The 24,211-nt window shown below is 64.3% G+C and overlaps 1 protein-coding gene across 1 annotated transcript; it reads right to left on the reverse strand.

Moving 5' to 3' along the window:
* Positions 1-375: 375 nt before the first annotated feature.
* KCNG1 (potassium voltage-gated channel modifier subfamily G member 1) lies at positions 376-15,993 on the reverse strand. The gene is made up of 3 exons (XM_055139739.1): positions 15,774-15,993; positions 5,647-6,456; positions 376-2,980 (listed from the first exon to the last, which is right to left on the reverse strand). The coding sequence occupies exons 2-3, from the start codon at positions 6,427-6,429 to the stop codon at positions 2,213-2,215; spliced, it is 1,551 nt and encodes a 516-aa protein (XP_054995714.1). The 5' UTR covers positions 6,430-6,456; positions 15,774-15,993; the 3' UTR covers positions 376-2,212.
* Between the last annotated feature and the right edge of the window lie 8,218 nt (positions 15,994-24,211).

Below are 24,211 nucleotides of genomic sequence, written 5' to 3' on the forward strand. Positions count from 1 at the left end.
TGTCGGGGATGGAACCCGGGTCAGCTGCATGCAAGGCAGACGCCCTCCCCGCTGTGCTATTGCTCCACCCCTGGGCCTTTTATTTTTTCTCAAAGACCGTTCGCAAGCAAAAGGAACACGGGAAAAAAATCCTCCCACCGGACTTTCGAGTCCCTCTGCCCCTTTCACCCATTTCACCCAACTACGGGGACACGGAGGGAGAGACGGGTGTGGCAGAGAGCGTGTGTGCCCCGGCTGGGTTCCAGCTGAATGTGTTGCGCCCGGCAGGGAAGGGACGGGAGGTGAGGTCAGAGGGCAGGGACACAGGCCCGAGGGGAGCTGGCTGACCGCGGTGCGTGGGTGGACACAGAGCAAGCAGGGCCCGGAGAGGACGCGGCGGGGAGGACGCTACTTCTTTATTTGTGATTCCATGGGTCACACTCTGCTGCTCTCCCCCTTCCCTCCCTCATTGCTGGCGGGGGCTCGGGCACTCCCGGCGTGTGGGTTGGCGTCCGCTCACCGAGGGCCGTGCTCATGGGGTTCTCAGGCTGGATGGCAGAGCCCGGTCGTCCCCCACGGCCCCTCCTTCCTTTCCACGACGTCTTTGTGGTGATGGTGGACACGGCCCCCGGCGGCCCCCGGGGAGGGGGTGGTGCTGGGTGGCACCAGGATTCACCCACGTGAGGTCTGTCCCGGGGAGGCCTGGCTAGCGATGTCTGTGCTTCCCCGGCCCGGCCTCCTTCAGCTGTCGGGGGTCCTTCCACCCGGCCTGGCCCCAGCTGGACCATGGGCGCCTCCAGGCCAGACGCTGGCCCCACTACTCCTTTCTGCACCTCCTCCCGGACACTCTGTTAGAAGTTGGGGGGCGGGGAGGGAGAAAGATTTCTGGAAGGTTTCTGCAGAGGCCGGTTCAGTCTCCCTTGGAGAAGGGGCGTCAGCTCACCGCAGGGCCTTTGCACCGACTGTCCCCTTGGCTGGGATGTTGCCTTACCCCTCCCTGCTCTTCATTGTGGGATGGTCTGGAGGTCTTTGGGGGCACACGGAGACCCCAGGGCTCTGGGCTGCTTCTCACGGCCCAGCGAGCACCACCCCCAGGGTAGACTTCAGCTCAGGTAGAGGACAGAAAGCATTTTCTTCAGACACGAAATAAGCGTGGGGCAGGCTAAACCATCCATGGGACGTTTTTTCCGAGGTGCAATGAAGCGATTTCTTGTGCCCTGGGCCACGCTCGCCAGGCCTGTGGGGGGCGCTGTGCCACCACGGTGTTCCGGGCCTCTGAGAAAGGCAGGCGGTGGGGAGGCTCGGAGGGGTGGGCACACTTCCCCACAGTGCCCCAAGGGGACAGTTGTTTGTGAGCCCGGTGGTGGGGTCCCCAAGACCACCCGCCCGGAGGAGAGGCCCCCCTCTGTCCTCTCCTTATGGGGCCCGTGGGGAACGTGGGCCTTGGAGTCCAGGGTCCTCACACTACAAAGAGCCTAGTTGGATACTCCTGCTAGACAGACAGACACACACACGGACAGACAGACACAGACACACAGGGACAGACAGACAGACACAGACAGACACACGGACAGACAGACACACCTAGGCAGACAGCCACATACACACAGACAGACACAGGCAGACAGACACACGTGAACAGACAGAGACACACACGCACGAACAGGCACAGACGGACACACACACATGGACATAGAGACACACAGGGACAGACACACACACACACACACACACACACACACATGGACAGACAGACAGACAGAGACACACACGGACAGAGACAGACACACACACACGGGCAGAGAGATACACACGGACAGACAGGCACATACACACACACACACACACACACACACACATATACATGGACAGACAGACATACCCAGACAGACAGACAGACAGACACACAAGCCGGGACAGACAGACACAATGCACCCAGAGAGACAGACAGAGACACACCCAGACAGGTAGACACACACATACACTCCTGGATACAGACAGCCTCCCCACACACACCCCTGCACAGACACATCCCCCACAGCCCCAGACAGACCCACCTCACACACCTGGACCCCCCCACAGCCCAGGGCGGCCGCTGTGCCTCTGCGCCCAGCCTGCCCCAGAGGGAGTCTACGGGGAACAGCCGCCTCCCTCCGGGGGGGGGGCCTGGCCCCCGGCTGGCCCGGCTTCCCCTTCCCCAGGGGCAGGAGGGGGCCGCGCCCCGTCTCCCGGCTCAGTTGTGGTCGCGGGCGTCGGAGGAGGCGCTGTCGAACAGGCGCTCGCTGTCCCGGGACAGGCTGAGCTGCGAGCGCGTGCCCAGCAGCAGCGGGGCCCGGCGGAACAGGAGCCGCTCCTGCGCCTGCTTGAGCTCCAGGTAGGAGCGGGAGAAGGTGTGGAAGATGGAGGTGACCGGGAAGGCCATGAGCAGGATGCCGCTGAGGATGCTGCTGAGCGCCACCACCTGGCCCGGCGTGCTGCGCGGCACCATGTCGCCGTAGCCCACCGTGGTCATGGTGATCACCGCCCACCAGTAGCAGGCGGGGATGCTGGTGAACTCGGGGCTCTCGGCCATCTCGTTCTCCACCACGTACAGCAGCGGGGCGAAGAGCGCCACGGCCACGCAGAGGAAGAGCAGCAGCAGCCCGAACTCGCGCGTGCAGCGCCGCGCCGTCAGCCCCAGCGTCTGCAGCCCCAGCGAGTGCCGCGCCAGCCGCATGACGTACAGGATGCGCAGCGCCCGCAGCACGCGCAGCACCAGCCCCACCTTGTCCAGGTAGCTGTTGGCCGCGCCTGGCTTGCGGCGGCTGGAGGCCGCGCCGTCCACCAGCAGCGTGATGTAGTAGGGCAGGATGGCCACCAGGTCGATGAGCGTCAGCGGGCGGCGCAGGAAGCTCAGCTTGCTGGGCGCCTGCACCAGCCGCAGCAGGAACTCCAGGGAGAACCAGCCCACGCACACCGACTCCACGATGAACACGTTGTGGCACATCTGCGAGCACCGGCCCTGGGTCGGGGGGGGGGGGGACGGGGCACGCGTCAGGGATGGGGGATGGGGCAGGGGTGTGGGGGGACACATCAGGGATGGGGGACAGGGCAGGGATGGGGGACAGGGCAGGGGTGCGGGGGGATGGGCTCAGGATGGAGAGACAAATCAGGGGTGTGGGGGGACAGGGCAGGGATGGGGGACAGGAGAGGGGTGTGGGGGGACGCATCAGGGATGGGGGACAGGGCAGGGGTGCAGGGGGACGGGGCAGGGGTGTGGGGGGACGGGGCAGGGGTGCGGGGGGACGGGTCCGGGATGGGGAGACAAGTCAGGAGTGCAGGGGGACGAGTCAGGGTTGGGGAGACAAGTCAGGGGTGCAGGGGGACAGGGCAGGGATGGGGGATAGGACAGGGGTGTGGGGGGACACATCAGGGATGGGAGACAGGGCAGGGGTGCAGGGGGACGGGGCAGGGGTGCAGGGGGACAGGGCAGGGGTGCAGGGGGACGGGGCAGGGGTGCAGGGGGATGGGTCCGGGATGGGGAGACAAGTCAGGGGTGCAGGGCAACCAGTCAGGGATGGGGAGACAAGTCAGGGGTGTGGGGGGATGGGTCAGGGACGTGGTGATGGGTTAGGGGTGCAGGGGAACAGGTTCGGGGTGCGGGGGGACGGGTCAGGGATGGGGGGACAGGCCAGGGGTGACTGGGGACAGGGCAGCCATGACACAGCCTTAGGGGTCATAGGGTGCCACCAGCCACGGAGCAGGGCTCTACCCTGCACGGGCTCTCCAGACCTCCCCTGGGCTGTGGGGGTCTCCTCTCCCTGGCCCCTTGAGACAAGCACCCACGTCCTCCGCCCCCGCCTCAGCCCAGCTCTCCCCAGAAGCTGCTTCCTTGAGGAGAGCCATGAGGGGCTCAGGGCCACTCCTGGAGGATCAGGGGACCCTACGGGGGCTCAAACCCCGGCCAGCCCCCTGCAGGGTCAGCCCTTGTGTACTCATTCTGGGCCACACGGCAGTGCTCAGGGGTCGCTCCTGGTGGGCTCAGGGCTCCATCTGGGGTGCTCAGACCCAGCCCCGCTGTCTGGCCCTCGCCCGCCCTGTGCACTGTGGGCCGGCCGGTCATCTGGCCCATTTCCGCTGACCGCAGCGCCCTCTCCTGCACCATGCAGGGTGGGAAATGTCACACTACACGTTTGTTAGGGTTGGGATGACCGAGCACTGAACGCGGGGCTGGGGTGTGACTGTACTCGTCTGTCTGTCTGTCTGTCTGTCTCTGTGTCTCTGCCTTCTCGGGGGTGGCAATGTCACCACCTTCCCAAGACAGCAGACCGGGTCTCCCCGGGCCCCTCCCACCGGGCAGAGGGGGCAGCCCAGGTCCTGCAGGGTCACACAGGGCCTGTCCCCACCCCTCCGATGCCTCTTCTTCCCCCCTTTGCCCCAGCCCCAGGGGCTTCCTCACTGTCCCCTGCTCCCCGCCACCACAGGCACGGCACCCCCCCTGACCAGCTGGCACCCACACTAATTCCCCCCTGGCAGGGCCACTGCTGGCTTCCATATCACCAGGGAGGCCTTGGGGTCACCCCTGTGTCCCTGCCTTTATCCTGTGCCCCACTACAGTATCTCTCAGGCAAGGCCCTCCACATTTTTTTCCCTTTTTGGGTCACACCCTGCGATGCACAGGGGTCACTCCTGGCTCTGCACTCAGGAATTACTCCTGGCGGTGCTCGGGGGACTATATGGGATGCTGGGAATCGAACCCGGGTTGGCTGCATGCAAGGTAAACGCCCTCCCCACTGTGCTATCGCTCCAGCCCCCGGCCCTCGGCATTTTAAGACGAGTTTCTGATGAAGCAACATCTTCCTTTGAGTGTTGGCAGCCAAGGCAAGCCCGGGGCCCTCCCAGGCTGGTCCACCCACGCGCATCACTGGGGCGTCTGAGGTCCCGCTAGCAGGCGGACCCGCGCTTCTGAGCTCCAGCACACAGAACGGGGATGCGGACGGGCCTGGCTGGGCAAGCTGCTGCGCCGGGTCCCCGTCTGCTGCGTGGGTGTGAGAACAGGCTCCCCCCCACCCTGCAGGGTGACGGGGGCTGGGATGGGCAGACGGAAAGCAGCAGGAGCCTCAGGGACGGGCCCCAGAACCAGCTCGTCCCTCCGGGCCAGGCCCGGGGAAACCAAGAAAATCTAATCCAGGTCCCAGAAAATTCAAGTCTCTGGACTTCTTTCTTCCCCCTTAGGAAACTGATCGCTGATCAAACTGAATGACCCCTGGGCATGCGCTGGCGTCTGGAATATTTTTTATTACAAGTGATAAAGTTGCCCAGGGGCTCAAGTTGCTGAAATAAAATCTTGTTGGTTCCCGGCGGCTCCTGGGGCCGAGCCTGCAGCTCCCCCCCCCCCCCGCCCCCGTGCAAACCGAGATGGACTCTGAGGAGGACCGAGGTGACCAAGCGAGCTTGGCCCAGGGTCAGCCCGTTCTGGACCTGGCGGGTGGGGGCGGCCTGGGGTGCACGGCCGAGACCGGGCCAAGCTCCTGGAGGCCTGGCCGGCCGGGGGAGGTGGACATCGCCAGCGCCGGGAAGCCTTACTTGGCCCAGGAGCTCCAAGAAGGCTCCCTGGAGACGGAGGCTCGTGGCAGGAGGGGCCATGCTCCCATCCTGCCGGCCGCCGCCGCCGCCGCGGGCTCTTACCTGCTCCTCCTCCTCCCGGAGGCTGGGCAAGGTGCTGACGGACAGGTTGACGGCGGTGACGGTGACGAAGAGCACGGAGAGGCAGGCGAAGACCTTCCCGGGCAGCCCCGAGTGCGGCCGCTCCACCATGTCCCGCAGCCGGCGCATGCAGCGGCCCAGGCGGCCGTCGGCGGGGCCGTCCAGCAGGCCGCTGTCGTCCTCGTCCTCCTCCTCGTCCTCGTCGTCCTCGTCCTCCTCCTCGTCCTCGTGCTGCGCCAGCTCGTCCAGCCGCTGCAGGAAGTGGCGGCGGCAGCAGGGGTCCAGGTGCTCGGCGGGCACGCCCCAGTAGCGCAGCTCGTCGCGGAAGGCGCGCGCGCACATCTGGCGCAGCAGGCGCAGCTTGCCGGCGCGCAGGAAGGTCAGCACGCTGCCGAACGCGCCCGGGTGCCGGTCGAAGAAGAACTCGTTGCAGGTGACGTCGTAGTCGTCGCACACGGCCAGGAGGTCGTCGAAGCTGGTGCAGGCGCCCAGCTGGCCCAGCCGCGTGCGCGGGAACTGCTCCAGCGTGGCCCAGGGCAGCGAGTAGCGGCTGCCGCCCACGTTGACGATGACCGGCCGCCGGCCGTCGGGGGGCGGCGCGCCCGGCGCGTCCTGCGCCCGCAGCCGCTGCGCGCGCCCGTAGAAGGCGCCCTTGGGGGCCGTGCGCGCCGGCGCCAGGAAGGCGGCGGGGTGCAGGGAGGCGTCCGAGGCGCAGCTCAGTGCGCTGTAGTCGAAGTCCGAGTTGTCTCCCGGTAACAGGGTCATTTTGGGCCTTGGCAACCCCGGGCGGGCCTGGCAGGGAGAGGCGGAGGAGGGCGTGAGCGCGGAGACGGGAGCGGTGGTGTCGACCCCTCCTCAGGGCGTGGGGAACGGTCTCAGGGAGGTGGGGCCCCCAGGGTGGCATTTGCCCCCTGGTCAGGGGAACCCAGCTCTTCCTCTGGACCGTGGGAGGAAGAGCCAGCAAGGCCGCCCCCCACCCTCACCCCTGCAACCCCCCCCACTCACACACACCCTGCAGGCACCTGGATCTTGGGCTTGCCACGACCACTGGCTGGTTAACCCCCCGTGTTGCATTTACCGGGCGTGACTGTACCCCCAACTGGGGGTTCCCGGCCGACCGTGACCCAGACATGGTCCCTGACTCCTCACGGAGCCAAGCAGCCCCCACCCTGTACCCCCCAGACACTCTCTGTGAGCTGATCCAACTTGGGAGTTATTTACTTTGGAAAGGAAGTTTAGTACAAGCCGCTGGTGTCCAGCCCCGCTGCCCCTGGGATCTCCATGGCCACGTGCGGGGCCTCTGCACTGTCCTGACCCAGGTCTGCCACCGGCATCTGGTGGAAAGGGACCCAGGAAGCCGCTCACGCCCGCCATGTACGGCCAGACCCCAAGTTATTCGGCCCAAACAGCCAGAGCACCAGGTGGAGGAAGGTGGGGGGTGCAGCCACCAGTCCGTGACCCAGGCATGTGGCTCTCCAGATTCCCTGTCTGCAAAATGGGTACAATTGCAGGACCTGGTGGATCAGATTACGGAGGAGGGACAGTGAATGCTGGACATGAGCAGAGCCTGGCACACACGCTCAGGCAAAGATGCCTATTGTCATGGCGAGTGTTTCTCAAAAAAGGGGCGTCGTTATTACAGCCATGGTGGAAAACTGAGCTCACCAAGGATACAACATCCTGAGAAACGCACAACGCAGAGGCAGGTGTCTGGGAGATGAGAGGGTACAGAAGTGCCCTTCTTCCCTCCCTCCCTCTCTTCCATCTCTCTCTCCCTCCTCCCTCCCTCCTTTTCACCCCCCTCCCTCCCTCTCTCCCTCTCTCCCACTCCCCCTCCCTCCCTCCCTCCCTCTCTCCCTCCCTCCTTCTCTCCCTCTCCCCTCCCTCCCTTCCTCCCTCTCTCCCTCTTTCCCTCCCTCCTTCTCACCCTCCTCCCTCTCTCCTCCCTCTCTCTCTCTCCCCACCCCCTGCAGGTGTGTTTATCTTCGCTGGCCCTCAGTAGCTTTACTCAGCCCCGGGAGCTCTGCCCGAGTGCCCATGGACCGTGCTCCTTTGCTGGACACGAGGCCAGCGAGCACCCGAGCCCACGGCCTCCATCTGCCCGACTCCTTCTGGCCCAGCCGTCTGAGGTCTCGGGCGAGGCTGCTCATCTCTCGTGGTTCACGGCTGGATGCGGTTCGCCCGTTTGTGGCTGGGCTTGGAGATTTTGAAAATGGAGAAATGCGAAAATTCAGATTCTTGAAAAAAGAAATCAGCTGATCTTGCACTTTCTTGGTCCAAATTCCCGCTGGCAGCGGCTTTACCCCGAGGCTGGGCTTCCTTGGCCGGCCGCCCTGCTGGCCTCCCAAAGCCGCCCGGGCCTCACGCGGGAGCTTTCCTTCCTGGCTCATCTTGGCCTTCGCATTCGAGGCGCGGGCAGAGAGCCACAGAGCCTCCCAAGGAGTAGCTGACCCACAGGAAAGTGCTGGCTGGTGCCTCCCTGTTACTCTGGTCACTCCGGGCAGTGCTCAGGGCTGACTCCCAGGCCTGCTCAGGGATCACTCCTGGCTCGGGTGCTCGGAGGACCACCATGTGGGTGCTGGGGATTGAACCCGGCTTGGCAACATGCAAGGCAAGTGCCCGGCCCACTGTACCATCGCTCTGGTCCCCAAGAGAAAATCTCTCGCATTTATTTTTATTTTGACTTTTGGCTCACACCCGGCGATGCTCAGGGGTTCCTCCTGGCTCTGCATTCAGAAATCACCCCTGGTGGTGCTCGGGGGACCACAGGGGATGCCAGGGGCTCAAACCCAGGTCGGCTAGTTGCAAGGCAAACATGCTCCCTGCTGGACTATCGCTCTGCTCTCTCTTTTATTTATTTATTTATTTATTTATTTATTTATTTATTTATTTATTTATTTATTTGCTTTTTGGGTCACACCCGGCGATGCTCACGGGTTACTCCTGGCTCTGCACTCAGGAATTATTCCTGGCGGTGCTCAGGGGACCCTATGGGATGCTGGGAATCGAACCCGGGTCGGCCGCGTGCAAGGCAAACGCCCTCCCCGCTGTGCTATCGCTCCAGCCCCATCCGTTCTTTCTGTGCTATCGCTCCAGCCCCATCCGTTCTTTCTCTCTCTTAAAATCGCCCCTGCAGCCTGGCCCAGGGGCCCCGGAGTGGCGCTGTGATGCCCATCGCCATCATGCAGTCTGGCTGCGTTGCTGCAGGTGCGTCCAGCGGGGCGTGACGCTGCAGGCACGCCCTGACGGGTGAGAAACAGGTCTCAGAGGGTCGGAAAGGTTCCCGAAAAGCCCGCAAAGGGGCCCAAGCTCGGCACCGATTCTCCCAACAGAGCCAACCGTCCCGGCCTCGCTGACCGTCTGTCCAGGAAGCCGGTGAGAGACGGGCCCGGGAATGGACACCGCCTGTTTGCCCTGGGAGCCGGGTGAGCCCCGGGGCTGGGCGCGTGCGTCCCGTCACCTGGAACTGGGACCATCTTCCCGGGAGAGAGAAACGTTTCTTTCAGGCCTGGATACTCCCTCCCTGCTTCTCTGTCCCACGCTCCAGCCTCTCGGCAAGACGAAGAAAAAGGCCATCGGCCAGGATGGAGCAAGGGTGCGTCTCCGCCCTGCACGCTGGGCCCCGAGAGCCAGACCTGCTGCCGTCGCCTCCTTCCTTGGGGGTTTCTTCTCTCTGCCTCCCCGTCCCTGCCTTTCTCTCAGGCCCCGTGCACAGCACAGGTCACAGCCTCAGGAGCCCTGGGGAATGGGGAGGGGGCTCAGGGGCGGGGCCCGTCCACTGTGGAGAGCTGGGGGCAGCGGGCGGTCGTGCTACTGAAAAGGGAGGCGGGCCCTGGGGGTTGTTTTGTTCTGGTCTGTTTTGGTTTTGGGCCACAGCTGGTAGTACTCAGGGCTGACTCCTGTCTCTGTGCTCAGGGCTGACTCCTGGCTCTATGCTCAGGGCTGACTCCTGGCTCTATGCTCAGGACTGACTCCTGGCTCTGTGCTCAGGACTGACTCCTGGCTCTGTGCTCAGGACTGACTCCTGGCTCTGTGCTCAGGGCTGACTCCTGGCTCTGTGCTCAGGGCTGACTCCTGGCTCTATGCTCAGGACTGACTCCTGGCTCTGTGCTCAGGGCTGACTCCTGGTTCTATGCTCAGGGCTAACTCCTGGCTCTGTGTTCAGGGCTGACTCTTGGCTCTGTGCTCAGGGCTGACTCCTGGCTCTATGCTCGGGGCCGACTCCTGGCAGGGTTCGGGGACCCTTGCAGTGCCAGGTTAACTGCATGCAGGGCCAGCGCCTTCCCCTGGCTCTCCAGCTGGGATCTGACAGTGAGGGAGAAGCTTCCTGCTCCCCGAAGCTGCCACTGGCCCCGCCCCCCAAACCTGCTCTGTCTTGGGGCCCACCCTGCTGCCTTTGGAGTGTCTGTGTGCTGGATTCTCAGGTCTGGGGGCCAGGGCGGGTGTTTCACACATCACACAGGTACTGCTTCCGGCAAAAGCCCTGCTTCTGGCATCTTTGCAGTCAGCCAATTCCCGCACCCAAGGCAACATTTAGTCCTCTTCTCTCCAGTGCTGGCTCTGTTGTATAGCAGGTGGGTTTAGTGGACTGTTCAAGGGAAGAGGCTGCAGTTGAGGAAGGGAGCCATGATAGAGCAGGTCCAAGGGTGCTGCCATCCATCCATCCATCCATCCATCCATCCATCCATCCATCCATCCTTCTTCCATCCATCCACCCTTCCATCCATTCTTCTTTCATCCATCCATCCTTCCACCTTCCATCCATTCATCTTCCGTCCATCCATCCATCCATCCATCCATCCTTCCACCCTTTCATTCATCCATCCATCCTTCCACTTCTTCCGTGGAGCATGTGCCACACCTTAGGCCTGTGTCAGCGCCAGAGGTGGACACCTCTCAACCTACCCCGTTCTCACTTTGCTGAGCTGAGCTGAGCTGAGCTCCCAGGGAGAATAAGCCTCAAAAGACACAAATCGTCTCAGGACACAGACCCAGGTGACAGAAAATGACTGGGATTGAGGGCAACCTTTGCAGGTAGCATCCGGGAGGACTTCTTGGAGGAGGAGACCTGGGGTTCTATCCTTTCTGGAGAGGGTCAGGGAGGGTGTCTCTGAGGGTCAAAGAGCCAAGAAAGTGCTGAGTGTGGGGAAGGTGGGAGGAGAGGAGCTTGGGGAAGTGGGTGCTAGGGAGGGGGGGAGGGGGGCGCTGCAGGCCTGAGAGGGATGGCAGAGGCGGCTGGGGGAGGGCGCTGGGAGTGAGTGACAGGACCCCTGAGGGATGAGCGAGGAGAGGAGGGCGGTTCCTGGGGCGGCAGCGGCTCCAGGAGGACAAATGTCACCAGTGCTAGAAGGTGACAGTCCCTGGCTGTGGGGAGCCGAGGAGAAAGGACGAGACTGAGCTGAGATGGCGGGAGGGGCCGGAGCCCAGCACAGCGGGGAGGGCACGCGCCGGGCACACAGCCGGCCCACGTTCAGTCCCAGCACCCCAGAGGGTCCCCCGGACCACCCCTGGGAGTGACCTCGGAGTGCACAGCTGCAAAATCACCTTGTGTGGTCCAAAAAAAAGAAAAAAAATTTGTTTTTAAAAGGAAGCGAGTGGGACAGGAATGCTCATGTGTGGGCGGGGGGGGGGGGGGCGTACAGAGGCCAGAGTGACCTGCTCCTGTGAGCCAGGCAGGAGCCCGCGGTGGCCTGGCGTGGCCAGTGCTGCTCTGAAGGTGGAAGGTCACAAGCCAAGGCCGGACTCCAGACGGCAGAGAACCGACTCCCACCCTCCCCTCCGCCCGCGCCTTTGAGGCTGTCCTGGAAAAGCCTCAGAGACCCCAGCCCCGGCGTGTCCGAAGCTGCCCAGAGCGCAGGACAGGAGGCTGGGGCGTGGGCAGGCGGCAAGGGCTGGTCCTGGCATCCATCCTGCTCACCGCAGGCGTCCCCAAACGGGGGCAACCCGCCAACAACCCCGAGCTGGGGAAATCAGAGTCCCCAGGCTGTGAAGTCAGGGGCCTGGGTTCCAGGCCGGCAGCGCCGCGACTTTGGGCCAATCAGCGGCCTCCCTCGGCCAGCGTCCTGGGAAACGGGCATGTGCTCGCCTGCTCTGACCTCTAAAGCGGCGTCCCCGAGCCTGCTGCCCTGTCATCAGGGACGTGGGGCCTTTCCCCTGGCCCCGCCCCGCCACCAGCCACACACACCCCTTTCTTGACCTGGTCCCGCGGGCTCTGGCTGCAGTGCGGTTCCGGTTCCCCTCCCGGGCGCGCACCGTGCGTGCGTGCGTAACCACGCGCCCTCAGAGCCTGGGCTGGGTGCGCTCTTCTGGGGGACGGTTTAAAGGGATGGGGTTCAGGATTGCACCCCCGAGTTGCTGGCGGTGCTGGGAGGCCCATCCGGGAGTGGACAAGCGAGCCGCGGTGCCCGCAGAAGGGTCAGACGCGACGACGCACTGGCCGAGCCACACTTGGGTCTGGGATGCCGGTGGCATGCGGAGAGGGGACAGCGCGCAGAGCACTGTGCTCACGGCCACTCCCTCGGCCTCACACGTTTCCCAGACTCGGCTTCCGGGAGCACAGGGTGACGGAGAGAGCCGAGAGCAGCCGGAGCTGGGGCCAGGCAGGGTGGAGAGGAGGAAGGGGAGGGACTGCCCGGCCCCTCCTCAGACTTCTCGCGGGGCGGGGGGGGGGGGGCTTGGGCGGGGCTCAGGGACACACATTCTCACAGGCTCCCTGAGGAGCATTTTCGGGGGCCATGGGGGAGATCGGAGCCACACCCGGCTGTTCCCAGGGCTGACTCCCGGCTCTGTGCTCACGGATCACTCCTGGTGGTGCTGCGAGGCCCACTCCATGCCACTGCCCGTGGGGTCCGTTGGTTTGGGGTCCTGACTGCGCTGCTCAACCCCTGATCAAGACTTTGTCGGAACACGTGTGCTGCCCCGGCCCCTGTCCAGCCCAGGGCAGAACGGGGAGCTCTCTCTGGGGGACCCAGCCTGCTTCCCGGGGGCCCATCTTCACCCTCCGCCTGCCCCCAGTGAGAGAAGGTGCCAGAACCTTCCTCTGTCCCCAGCGAGAGAAGGTGCCAGAATCTTCCTCTGTCCCCAGCGAGAGAAGGTGCCAGAACCTTCCTATCCTCAGCGAGAGAAGGTGCCAGAACCTTCCTCTGTCCCCAGTGAGAGAAGGTGCCAGAACCTTCCTCTGCCTCCGCCACCAGGGAAGAGGACAGAGGCGGTCCTGCTGGCAAAATCTCACCGAAAAGTGCCTCCTGCCAGGACGAGCTTTGGGGTGGAGCCAGGCGGCATCTTGGCAGCCTGGAGCTGGGGGTGCGGCATCAGCAGAGCAGCAGTGGGGACAGTGGGGAGCGGGGCGGGGGGGGCAGAGACGCGGCGAGCTGACCTGAACCCCAACCACTCTCCTGGTCGGCATCGGGTGGGGGGGTGCAGACTCGGGGGTGAGCTGTGAGTGCGAGGGAGAGGGGGCAGGACGGAGACCACAGCCGAGGTCCCCGCAGCTCGGGGACCACCCGAGGGACCGAGTGCCCCTTGTGCAGCCCCCGGGGACCACCCGCGGGACCGAGTGCCCCTTGTGCAGGTGTCTGGGTTTGCTGGCTAGGAGCTGCCAGCGAGCAGAAACAGGCCTGGGGGCTGAGCCTTGGCCCTCCTGCCCGGTGGCCACACACCACCCAGGGCCGGTTCAGGTGCAGGAGTCAACCCCGAGGGGTTCCGGACCCCCGCGTCTGGCTTCCTCCCGGACCAGGAGACCTGGGCAAGGCCGAGCCAGGCGAGCTTCCTTCGGGGTCATCCTGCCGCCACCTCTGCGGGTGCCCCTGCCCTTCTCTGCCCGGCCGGAGGCCAGCGTGTGGCCGGACCCGAGACTTCCGGGGGCAGCGGGACTCTGGCGTGGGTTCCAGCCTGGGAAGGGCCGAGGGGGTGGTTTCCCCGGGCCTCCGAGACCCCAGACACGTCCTTCCTGTCCCCGGAAAGCCTGAAAACCACCGCCCAGGGCAGACCCCGGGCCCTGACACCCCTCTGACCCCCCGAGCCCCCTGTGCTCCAGGGAGCTGCTCAGCTGCCCGCAGGGGCAGGGGGGCGAGTCCAGGCCCCAAGGGACAAACCCTCACCCTGGCAGCACGTGCGTCCCTTGGAGACAGCTGGGGCGGGGGGGGGGGCTGCCCCACAGTGACTGGTGGGCAGCGGTGAGAGGGTCCGACACACCCCACAGGAGGAGCCTCTGGGCAGGCCCCCTCCCGGTCAGAGCCAGTCCTGCTCCCACAGGCCCTGCCTCACCTCCTCCCCACGCACGGTCCTCGCCACCTCCCCCTGCACTCACCTTCCCTCCCCTCCCCTCCTCCCGTGCTCACCTTCCTCACCCTCACCCACCTTCCCCTGACCTCACCTCCTCCCATGCTCACCTCCCTCACCCTCACCCACCTTCCCCTGCCCTCACCTCCCCTGCTCTTATCTCCTACCCCCTGTTCACCTCCCTCACCCACCTCCCCCTGCTCTCACCTCCCCTGCCCTCACATCCTCCCCCCACTCACCTCCCTTGCCCACCTTTACTTGCCCTCACCTCCCGTGCCGTCACCTCCTCCCCTGCTCACCTCCCTCGCCCACCTTTCCCTGCCCTCACCTCCCCTGCTCTTATCTCCTCCCCCCTGCTCACCTCCCTTACCCACCTCCCCCTGCCCTCACCTCCCCTGCTCTTATCTCCTCCCCCCTGCTCACCTCCCTCACCCACCTTTCCCTGCCCTCACCTCTCCTGGCTTCACCTCCTCCCCCTGCTCACTTTTCTCACCCACCTTCCCCTGCCCTCACCTTCTCCCCCTGCTCACCCCCCTCACCCCCTTCCCCTGCCTTCACCTCTTCCCCCTGCTCTCATCCCCTCTCCCTGCTCACCTCCCCCCCCACCTTCCCCTGCCCTCACCTCCCTTGCCCTGCTGTCCTCCTCACCTCCCCCTGCCCTCACCTCCCTGAGTCACAACAGGGTCTCTGTCTCAGCCACTCTCGAAACCTGGGCGCCCTCATCCTTTAAGGCTGCCAGAGTTTAAGACAGTGACTAACACAGTGGGCGCTGCCCCCATCAGGAGGGTTAGATCAGCCCCACCCCAGCCGCTGCTGCTCCCGTTTCTGGACGTTCCTGCAGCCTCTCCTTCCCCTGCAGGAGACCCATGGCTGGGGCGGGGGAGGGGAATGTCTGAGACCTCTCTAGGGACATTCTGGCATGGCGGGGGGGGGGGGGGGGGCTGCTGCCATGGGTGCCCGAGGCCTGGCAGGCAGGACTCCTGGGGAGAGGCTGGGTCTTCACCTCAGCACCACTGGACACCACCCTGGCCCCCACCGGTCCTACCCCCCTGTGTCCCCCTGCGTCCCCCTGCATCTGCCCGGACGCCCTTCTCAGCGCTTCTTGCCTCTCCTCTCGCTGGACACCGGCTTTGAAAATGAGTCCAGCTGGGCTGGAGAGGTAGCACTGGGCTTGGACGCTGGCCACTGAGCTGGGCTCCATCGCTGGCACCCACTATGGTCCCCTGAGCACTGTCAGGAGTCATCCCTGGGCGCGAAGCCAGGAGTAAGGCCTGAGCACCACGGGGTGTGGCCCCCAGCCCCGACTCCCCCAACGGCTCTCACTTGGTGAGCTTCGCTAGCAGGTGCTCGGCGGATCTACCGCGGGCCCAGGGAGGGGCAGACGCGTGAAGGAGCGTCTGTCCCTTCCTTCCTCACGCTAACACTCCAGTCCATGAGGGCGAGTCCCTTAGGGCGCTCCCAGAGGCCGAGGAGGTGACCATCCACCTTCCCTACCAAATAGGACTGGGCCTCGCGGGAGCAGAGCTGCAGGGGGCCGGCGCGGCGCGGAGCGAGTCGGATCCTGAGAAACGCCGCGTAGGGCCGGGATGCTCCCGGTGCCCCGTGTCCACACTCCCCACTCCGCGCTCCCCGGACCCCGCCAGGCGGCGAGGCGGGCCCAGGGCCGGCAGATGCGCCCCCGCCCGAGCCGCGCGGGGCAGCCCGGGAACCCCTGGGGACCGACACGCGCGGGGACACTCGCGCCCGGCTCGCCCCGGGTCCCGACACATGCGGCTCCCCCGGGGCCGAGTTGGCAGGCGCGGGGCGGCTGCGGCGCGCGAAGTTCCCACCTCAAGTTCCCGTCGCCGTGTCCCCGCCGCGGAGTTGGCCGAAGGCGGCGGCGCAGGTCCCGGGCGGCCGGTGGGCTCCGGGCGAGCAGGAGGCCCGAGGCGGGGGCGCGCGGGGAGCCGCCCGCGCTGTGTCCCCCGCGGTCGCAGGCCACCTTGGGCCCCCGGGACCCGGCTCGGCTTGGGCCCGCGGAGCCCCCGGCCGCCCCGCCTCTGCCGCCGGTCCCCGCCGGGCTCCGAGTGCGCGGGGCGCGGCGCGCGGCTGCCGCCGAGGGAGGGCGCGGGCCCGGGGGCGGGCCGCGGGGAGGGGACAGCGCGCGGGGCGGGGACACCGGCGGGCGCGGGGCGCGGGGCGCCGCCCGGGCGCGGGGCGTTGGGAGCGGGGTGTGGGGCGCTGGGGACCGGACGGTCGAGGGGCGCTGGGCGCAGGGCGCGGCCGGGATGCGGGGAGCCGGGCGCGGGGTGCGGGGAGCTGGACGCGGGGCGCGGGGTGCGAGGAGCCGGGCGCGGGGCACCGGGCGCGGGGAGCGAGACGCGGGGCGCGGGGTGCGGGGAGCCGGGCGCGGGGCACGGGGCGCGGGGAGCGAGACGCAGGGCGCGGGGTGCGGGGAGCCGGGCACGGGGCGCTGGGCGCGAGGAGGGGATAGCGCGCGAGGAGGGGATAGCGCGCGTGCGGGGCCTGGGGGTCGGACGGCCGCGGGGAGCGGGGAGCGGGGCGCTGGGAGACGCGAGGTTCGGGGCAGGCGCGGGGTCGCGGGAGAGGGGCGGGCGCGGAGCTCGGATGGGCGCGGGGCCCCGGGAGCGAGGCGTGGGGAGCCGGACTGACACTGGCTAGGGGCAGGCGCGGGGAGCCGGGAGGGACAGGCGCGGGGTGCCGGGCCTCGCCCCCGCAGCCCCGCCGCGTCGGTCCCCGCGTCCGCCCGGGACCTCGACCCGCACCGTCTCCTGCTCGCTCCGCCCCGCGCCCTGCAGGTTCCTCGCTCCTGCGCCGTGGGGCTTCACGCGCCACGCGACGTGCCACGCTCTGGAGTCGCGTCCCGGCACCCAGCTTTCCCGGGCCGGCCGGGACCCAGCGCACCGCGGCCCGGGGCGCTCCACGTGCCGCCTAGAGTCCCCGCGCTCGGCTGCCCCAGGACCCTGCGACCCGGCGATCCTCGCGCCTTAGCCTCGCCGGCGCCGCAGGCGTCCGGTCTGGGCGTTTCTTGTCGTGCGGGCGCCCCAACATCCCGGTGTGCTCCAGGTCTCGAGGCCCGGCCCAGCCCAGCCCCGCGGGCCGTGCGCGGCGCTACCCCGGGAAGTGGTAGGAGGCCCGGGATTAGGTGGGCGGCTTCTGTGCCAGCGATCCGATCCCCTCCCACGCAAACTCAGTTTCCCAGGGGTCCGCGGTGAGAGCAGACTCAGGAAGACCCTGTGCTGGGGAGGCGGCATTCACAGAGCCTGGGACTGCCAAAGGCTGCCCTTAGCAAGGTTCTGGAAGATTCTGCGTCTGCTGACCAGAGCAGCGCCGAAGGCAGGGTGGGGGCAGCAGGGGGGAGCTAGCAGGGTTGGAGGCTCTGGCCTGACCTGGCTCTGGGAGGGGTGTGTCTGGTCCTGACTGTTGCCTCTGCGGTCTGCCATCCTGCTTCCTGTCTCCTGGAGAGATGGTAGCCCCACCCTGCCGCGCCCACCCTCTCCCCTGGCCCCCTCTGCCAGCTGCTGACAATTGTGGGGGAGACCCTGAGGCCAGTCCTCGGTCCATTATCTGGGGGAACACCTGCCCCCTGCAGAGTGTTTCTTTCCTCACGTGATTATAAGCGTCCTGGGGGTCTGGTGAGCCCCCCAGGATGGGCCCCTCTTACCCTGAGTGCTGAGTCAGGGTTCTGTTTTGTCCAAGACCCTGACAAGGGGGTGTGGGCTGCTCCCCAGAGAAAGCCCATTCCCCACTGCCCAGCCACCTGCGCTACCAGGGGGCTGTTGCTCAGACCTCATCTCCCTTCTCTCCCTTGAGACCGAGACCACGGAGACCGGCAGGGACAGGGGGAGGGACGTCCCCTTAGAAAGAACACTTCCGCAACTGTGTTTGAGGCAGGGCTGACCCCAGAGACCTTGGGGCGGGGCACCCAGGCTCCTCTCCCTCCTGCCCGCCCCCCTCACCCCTTAGTTTCAGGCTCACCCCCTCAGCCCAGGAGTCAAATTGCAGCCTGATCTTATCCCTGACTTCGGTGAAACTAGGTCCAATAAGAGCCTTTTAAATCCTTTTAAGGAATTCCCTCTCTGCCGTTCCTCCCTCCCCCTGGAGCCTTCCAGATTTCCTGCTCTTCTCCTCAGAACTTCATTTCCCTCCGAGGAGCACTCTCTCCTGAGCCATGCGCTCAGGGGTGCTGATGACGCCCGGGGGAGTGTTCTGGAAAGAGGAGAAGGCCCCGGGCTTGCTGTGTGTCCTCCGGGGTGGGTGACTGGCCGGATGTCGGCCCAGGGCCAGTGTGCGGGCGGGTGGACTCCCCTCCCTGGCCAGCATTGCTGGACCTCAGCCCCCCCAGACAAACACTCAAAAAACCCCTTGTTGGGTGCTGGAGGGAGGATGACAGTACAGCAGGTTGGGCGCATGCCCCACACGCGGCCACCATGGGAGCAATCCCCGTGTGCAGAGCCAGAAGGAGGCCCTCGGCACTGCAGGGTGTGACCCCCGACACCGAAACAAACAAATCCCCAAACAAACAAACCAAGCAACCAAAGACCCCACCAGGCAACCCCACCTCCACCCCCCATGAAAGCCAAAACCCCAAGAACTCATTTTGGAACTAGTTGCCAACCTTTAAGAATCAGACAATTCCACGTGCATTTTCCCCTTGGCTGGGCTGGGGGCTGCCGCTGACATCCCTCACGCCAGCACTGTGGGGCGCTGAGGGCCGGGATGGCCCCCTTGGGTCCACCCTGCCGCTTTCCCCTCTGCCCACTTTCGGCCTCGGAGGAGGCCACGGGGCCTTCTGGATGCTTGGGTGCCGACCTCTCGGCTGGGTCAGTTGTCGGGGCTGGGGTCACAGAGTCAACGGCAAAGAGGCAAAGTGGACCGGAGTCCACGGCTGTGCGGCCGAGACGGAAAACAAGTGATGAGTGATGAGCGCTGGGGCAGGGGCGGGGCCTCGGCACGAGGAAACGCCTTACAAGGGCGCGCCTGTCCGCCCGTCCTGCCTCAGCATCCGCCCGCCTCCCCATTCATAACCCCCTGTCACCCGCCGAGGGCTCCGGATGTTTTTCCACGCAGGCTGGCCTCTCTGTCCGTGCTCTCAGGACCCGGCGCTGGACAGCGGCTTCGGTTCCCGAGCGAGCGGCAGGGTGGGGTTTTCTCCCGGCTCCTCCTGGCTCAGGCGGGCTGGGGACCCCTTGTGGGAAAAGCCCTTCCCCTGCCACCTCTTCCAAGTCCTTTAAAACTGGACATTTGCTCCTTCCCAATTATTGACCTCGAGGTCTGAAGATGTTCCATGCTTGTCTCCTACCTTGCTTATCTTTTTTTTTTTGGTGGGGAGGAGGGGAAGCGGGCACACTTGTCAGCTCTGTGGTTACTCCTGGCTCTGCACTCAGGGGTCACTCTTGGAGAGCTGGGGGTAGGGGGGACCGTATGGGTGCGGGTTTGGAGCCCCGGCGAGCACCTGCCCTGCCTTCCTCTCTCTTTCCTTTCCACACCTCCCGGGTTTTGCTCTCCAGGGCAGCGCCCCCTCCTGCCTCCCCCTAGTCCCTTGACCCTAGTCCCTTGACCCATTGCGTGAGTGGGCACCGGTCCCCTGGGCGCTCTGAGCCTCCCGGCTGCTTCATGCAGCCTGGGAAGGGGCCGGACCTGCCTCCAGTCCTGAAGACCAGGGATGCCACCAGGCTGTGAGTCACGACTGTTTGCAGCGGTTCCAGAGCTCTGACCACTCTCCGAGGCTACTGTAGTTTTCCATTTGGGTCACACCCGGCGATACACAGGGGTTACTCCTGGCTCTGCACTCAGGAATTCTTTCTGGCGGTGCTCAGGGGACCCTATGGGATGCTGGGAATCGAACCCGGGTCGGTGGTGTGCAAGGCAAACGCCCTCCCTGCTATGCTATCACTCCAGCCTCAGGCCACTGGATTTTTAGGGGGAGGGCTTGCTCTTACACAGAGCTCAGGGGACCCCAGGGCCACTTCTGCCAATTTTGGGCTCATTGGACCTAATGGTTCTTCCTTCCTTCCTTCCTTCCTTCCTTCCTTCCTTCCTTCCTTCCTTCCTTCCTTCCTTCCTTCCTTCCTTCCTTCCTTCCTTCCTTCCTTCGCTCCCTCCCTCCCTCCCTCCCTCTCTCCCTCCCTCCCTCCCTCCCTCCCTCCCTCCTTTCTTCCTTCTTTCCCTTCCTTACTTCCTTTCCCTTCCTTACTTCCTTTCTCTTTCTTTCTTTCTTTCTTTCTTTCTTTCTTTCTTTCTTTCTTTCTTTCTTTCTTTCTTTCTTTCTTTCTTTCTTTCTTTCTTTCTTTCTTTCTTTCTTTCTTTCTTTCTTTCTTTATTTCTTTCTTTATTTCTTTCTTTCTTTCTTTTTGCATCACACCCGGCAATGTTCAGGAGTTACTCCTGGCTCTGCACTCAGGAATTACTCCTGGCAGTGCTCAGGGAACCATATGGGATGCTGGGGGATCGAACTCAGGTTGGTTGCATGCAAGGCAGACACCCTCCCCACTGTGTTATCACTCCGACCCCTCATTCTTTTTCTTTTCTTATTTTGTGTTTTGTTTCTGGACCACTCCTGGATGTGCTCAGGGCTTCCTCTGGCTCTGTGCTCAGGGACTTTTGTGGTGCCAGGGATCAACCTGGGGCCGGCTGCTCTAGGGCAGGTGCCTTGCCTGCTGTGCCATCTCTCTGGCCCATGGGCCGGGTGGCTCAGTGCAAGGGGCTGAGGACAGCCCTGGAGATGCTGGGGTCACCAGGACCACCCTCCATGATGCAAGGCGTCCTGTCTTGAGGCCCCTGTGTGTGGCGGGCACCAGGTCCTTCCCCGCAGGCTTTCGGCTTGGAAGGGCCTTGCACATCTGCCCTGCCAGGTCCCGCCTCTTACTCTTGGGCACCGGGCACACACGTTCTTCCATCCGGGCGAGCACTGGGGAGACAGAAGATCCCGAGCCACACGAGGGTGAGCGGGCAGGACGGGGGGAGCTTGTCGGGCTGGGGTGCTTTGGCCAAGCCGGGGAGCAGTGCCCTGACCTTTCCCCCCCGGGTGACGCCCCCTCTGCTCTCTCCCCTGCCAAGACACTGCTCTCCGGAACACTTGCGGCTGAGTCCTTGGGATCCGCCCATGAGCAGACGAAGCTCAGGGCACGCAGCTCCCTGGCTGCTGAGCCCTCCACTGGGCTGTGCTCGTGTCCCCTCGTTCCTGGACCTGGTGACCCCGGATCCCCTTTCAAAGCCTCCTTCCACCTGCTGTCTTCCCCGCCCCACTTCCTCGGCTCTCTCACCCCTACCCCTTTGCGGGGCCTTTGTCAATCTGTCAGAGTGCCCCGGCCCCCAAATGCAGCCGACCTCAGTTTGGTTCTTCCACCCCTCTCGGAGAGCCGGCAAGCTACCAAGAGTATACCGCCCACACGGCAGAGCCTGGCAAGCTCCCCATGGTGTATTCGATATGCCAAAAACAGTAACAACAACTCTCACAATGGAGATGTTACTGGTGCCCACTCAAGCAATTCGATGAGCAACGGGATAACAGTGATACACTGCTACAGTGATACTCATTAAATATACCTCCGAGGGACAGACATAGAGGGACTGCACTCATTTGTGGAGCGTAAAACAACATCACATGAGGCTGACACCCAAGGACAGTAGATACAAGGGCCAGGGGGATTGCCCCAGAGCTGGAAGCCTGCTTCATGAGCAGAGCGGAGAAGGCAGATGGAATAGAGAAGGGATCACTAAGAAAATGATGGCTGGAGGAATCCGTCAGGATGGGAGATGTGTGCCAAAAGTAGATAATGGATTTGCAAATGCAGCCGACCTCAGTTTGGTTCTTCCACCCCTCTCAAAGAGCCCGGCAAGCTACCAAGAGTATCCCGCCCCCATGGCAGAGCCTGGCAAGCTCCCCGTGGTGTATTCGATATGCCAAAACCAGTAACAACAAGTCTCACAAAACAGGAACTCTTTAATGAGCATAAAATAATAAATTGATAAAGGTGAACAAGGCTGCTTTCTAGGGGCGTCTCTCCAGAGGTGTTCAGAGTTGGGGGGCTGGGGGCTCCAACCCCCATTTGGTCTGTCTTCAGGCCTTAGAAATCACTGTCACTTCCGGGAGGTTGGGGGGGTGCAGGGGGGCTGTTCTCAGGTTCTTAGAGTGAATTTGTAGCCTGCACCTTCAGCCTGAGATTTCCCTGTTTGGGGGTCCAGAGCCCAGTGAGAGATTGGCCCAGGACGGCACAGTGGCCCTGGAGTAGAGGAGGTCGGGACATCCGTCAGCCTGACTGCCCGGGGCCATCGCCAGGGGCTGGTTTTCCTTCTCTCTGCTGGTCAGAGCTGGCCAGCCCTGCAGAGCTAAGGAGTTGGAGATGCTGGGAAGGGGGCGGAGGGAAGGGGGGAAAGGGGGTCAAGGAAGCAGTGACCACAGGACCCCCACCACTGGCCCTGGGGTCACAGAAACACAGAGCCAGCCCTGGGGGTCCCCCTGGTCAAAGGCAGCTCCCCCTCCCCGCGCCTGAACCCCGGCTTGCTGCCCTCAGCCCCTGCATTCTTTCTGCCTCCCTCGCATTTCATTTTCATCTGACATCCGAGCTCGCCCTCCGCCACCCTTGACGGGACCATTTATTTCCCAGGCTGCCTGCGGCTCTGGGTTTCTGCTGCTTTGCTTTGTTCCCCAGAGGAGACTGCAAGGGGGGACACATCCGGGTTCTGCAGCAGGAGTCGACAGCCGGCACGCTTGGGGACTTTGGAGCACTTTGTGCGCACAGCCTCCCTCCCCCCTGCAACCTCCCAGCCTTTTGGCCTGAAACCCCGAGGGTGCACAGTCACGCCTCACTCGTGTCCAGTCAAGCGCGCCCTGGGAGTGCATCCCCGGAGTGCCTGAGCTCTCGGCTCTGGGATGGGGGTGGGGGAACTACAGTACAACAGGAAAACTATAGTACAGCAGTACAAAGTGTCTGCCTTGCATGGACCGACCTGGGTTCGATTCCCAGCATCCCATATTCCCCCCTCCCCCAACCCCATGCCAGGAGTGATTCCTGAGTGCAGAGCCAGAAGTAACCCCTGAGTAAGGTGTGACTCAAAAAGAAAAAAAAATACAAACCCAGAGAGGGCAGGAGACTGGTTTGTGTGTGTGTGTGTGTGTGTGTGTGTGTGTGTGTGTGTGTGTGTGTGGTGGTAGTGGTGGGGGTGGTGAGAGGGTGGGGGGGGGAGATGCATCCCAAGGGAGCTCCAGGCATGCTCTCAGCACCAGGAGGCCACTCCCCAGGGGGGCCCTTTCTGGCCACCAACCACTCCCAGCTTCTCTGCCAGCCCCTGGTGGGGGGGCAGGGGGGCTCCTCTTCTCCCTTCAGTCTAGGCTCAGATGCTTCCTCCTCAGAGACCCCCAGTGCCTCACCCCCACCCCCCACCACTCTCACCCGCCCACATTCCCTGCCTCCAGCCCCTTCCAGCCGGCTCCTCAGGCCCCTACTGTCCCCCAGTCCAAGTTTGCTTCCTTCTGCTCCTGGCGTCTTGCTCCTGGCATCTTTCTCCTCCTCGGCCCCAGGGCTGAAATCCCAGCATTTGTCAGCTTTCTTCCCCCTCTCCCGTCCCTAACCATATTGCCCTGGGCCTTGTCCAGGGAATCCTGCCTTTCGCTGGGACTGGCAAACATTTTCTTTTCTTTTTTAATCGAGGAACAGTAGGGGCCAGAGTGATAGGACAGTGGGGAGGGTGTTTGCCTTGCACAGGGCTGACCGGGCTAATCCTGGGCACCCCATAGGGTCCCCTGAGCCCTGCCAGGAGAGATCTCTGGGTGCAGAGCCCGGAGAAAGCCCTGAGCACCCCTGGGTGTGCCCCCCAAACAGACAGCCAAAACACGGGAGTAGTAGCATTCTGCTTAAATGTGCCCCACTTCTCTATTCGCCCGTCGTCCCACACTCAGCTGCAGGACTGTGGTGGGGCGGCCTTTGTGGGGGTCCCCCACTCTCCGTAGACACTCCGAGTGGGCCGCTGGTCCCATGGCGACCCTGTATTTAGCTTCTTAGGGAAGCACTGGGCTGGAGCGATAGCACAGCGGGGAGGGCGTTTGCCTTGCACGTGGCTGACCGGGGTTCAATTCCTCCTCCCCTTTCAGAGAGCCTGGCAAGCTACCGAGAGTATTTTGCCCGCATGGCAGAGCCTGGCAAGCTCCCCGTGGTGTATTCGATATGCCAAAACCAGTAACAACAAGACTCACAATGGAGACATTACTGGTGCCCGTTCGAGCAAATCGATGAGCAACGGGATGACGGTGATACCGGGATGCACT

This window comes from Sorex araneus, chromosome 5, assembly GCF_027595985.1.
Source record: "Sorex araneus isolate mSorAra2 chromosome 5, mSorAra2.pri, whole genome shotgun sequence".
Classification (NCBI taxonomy): Eukaryota; Metazoa; Chordata; class Mammalia; order Eulipotyphla; family Soricidae; genus Sorex; species Sorex araneus.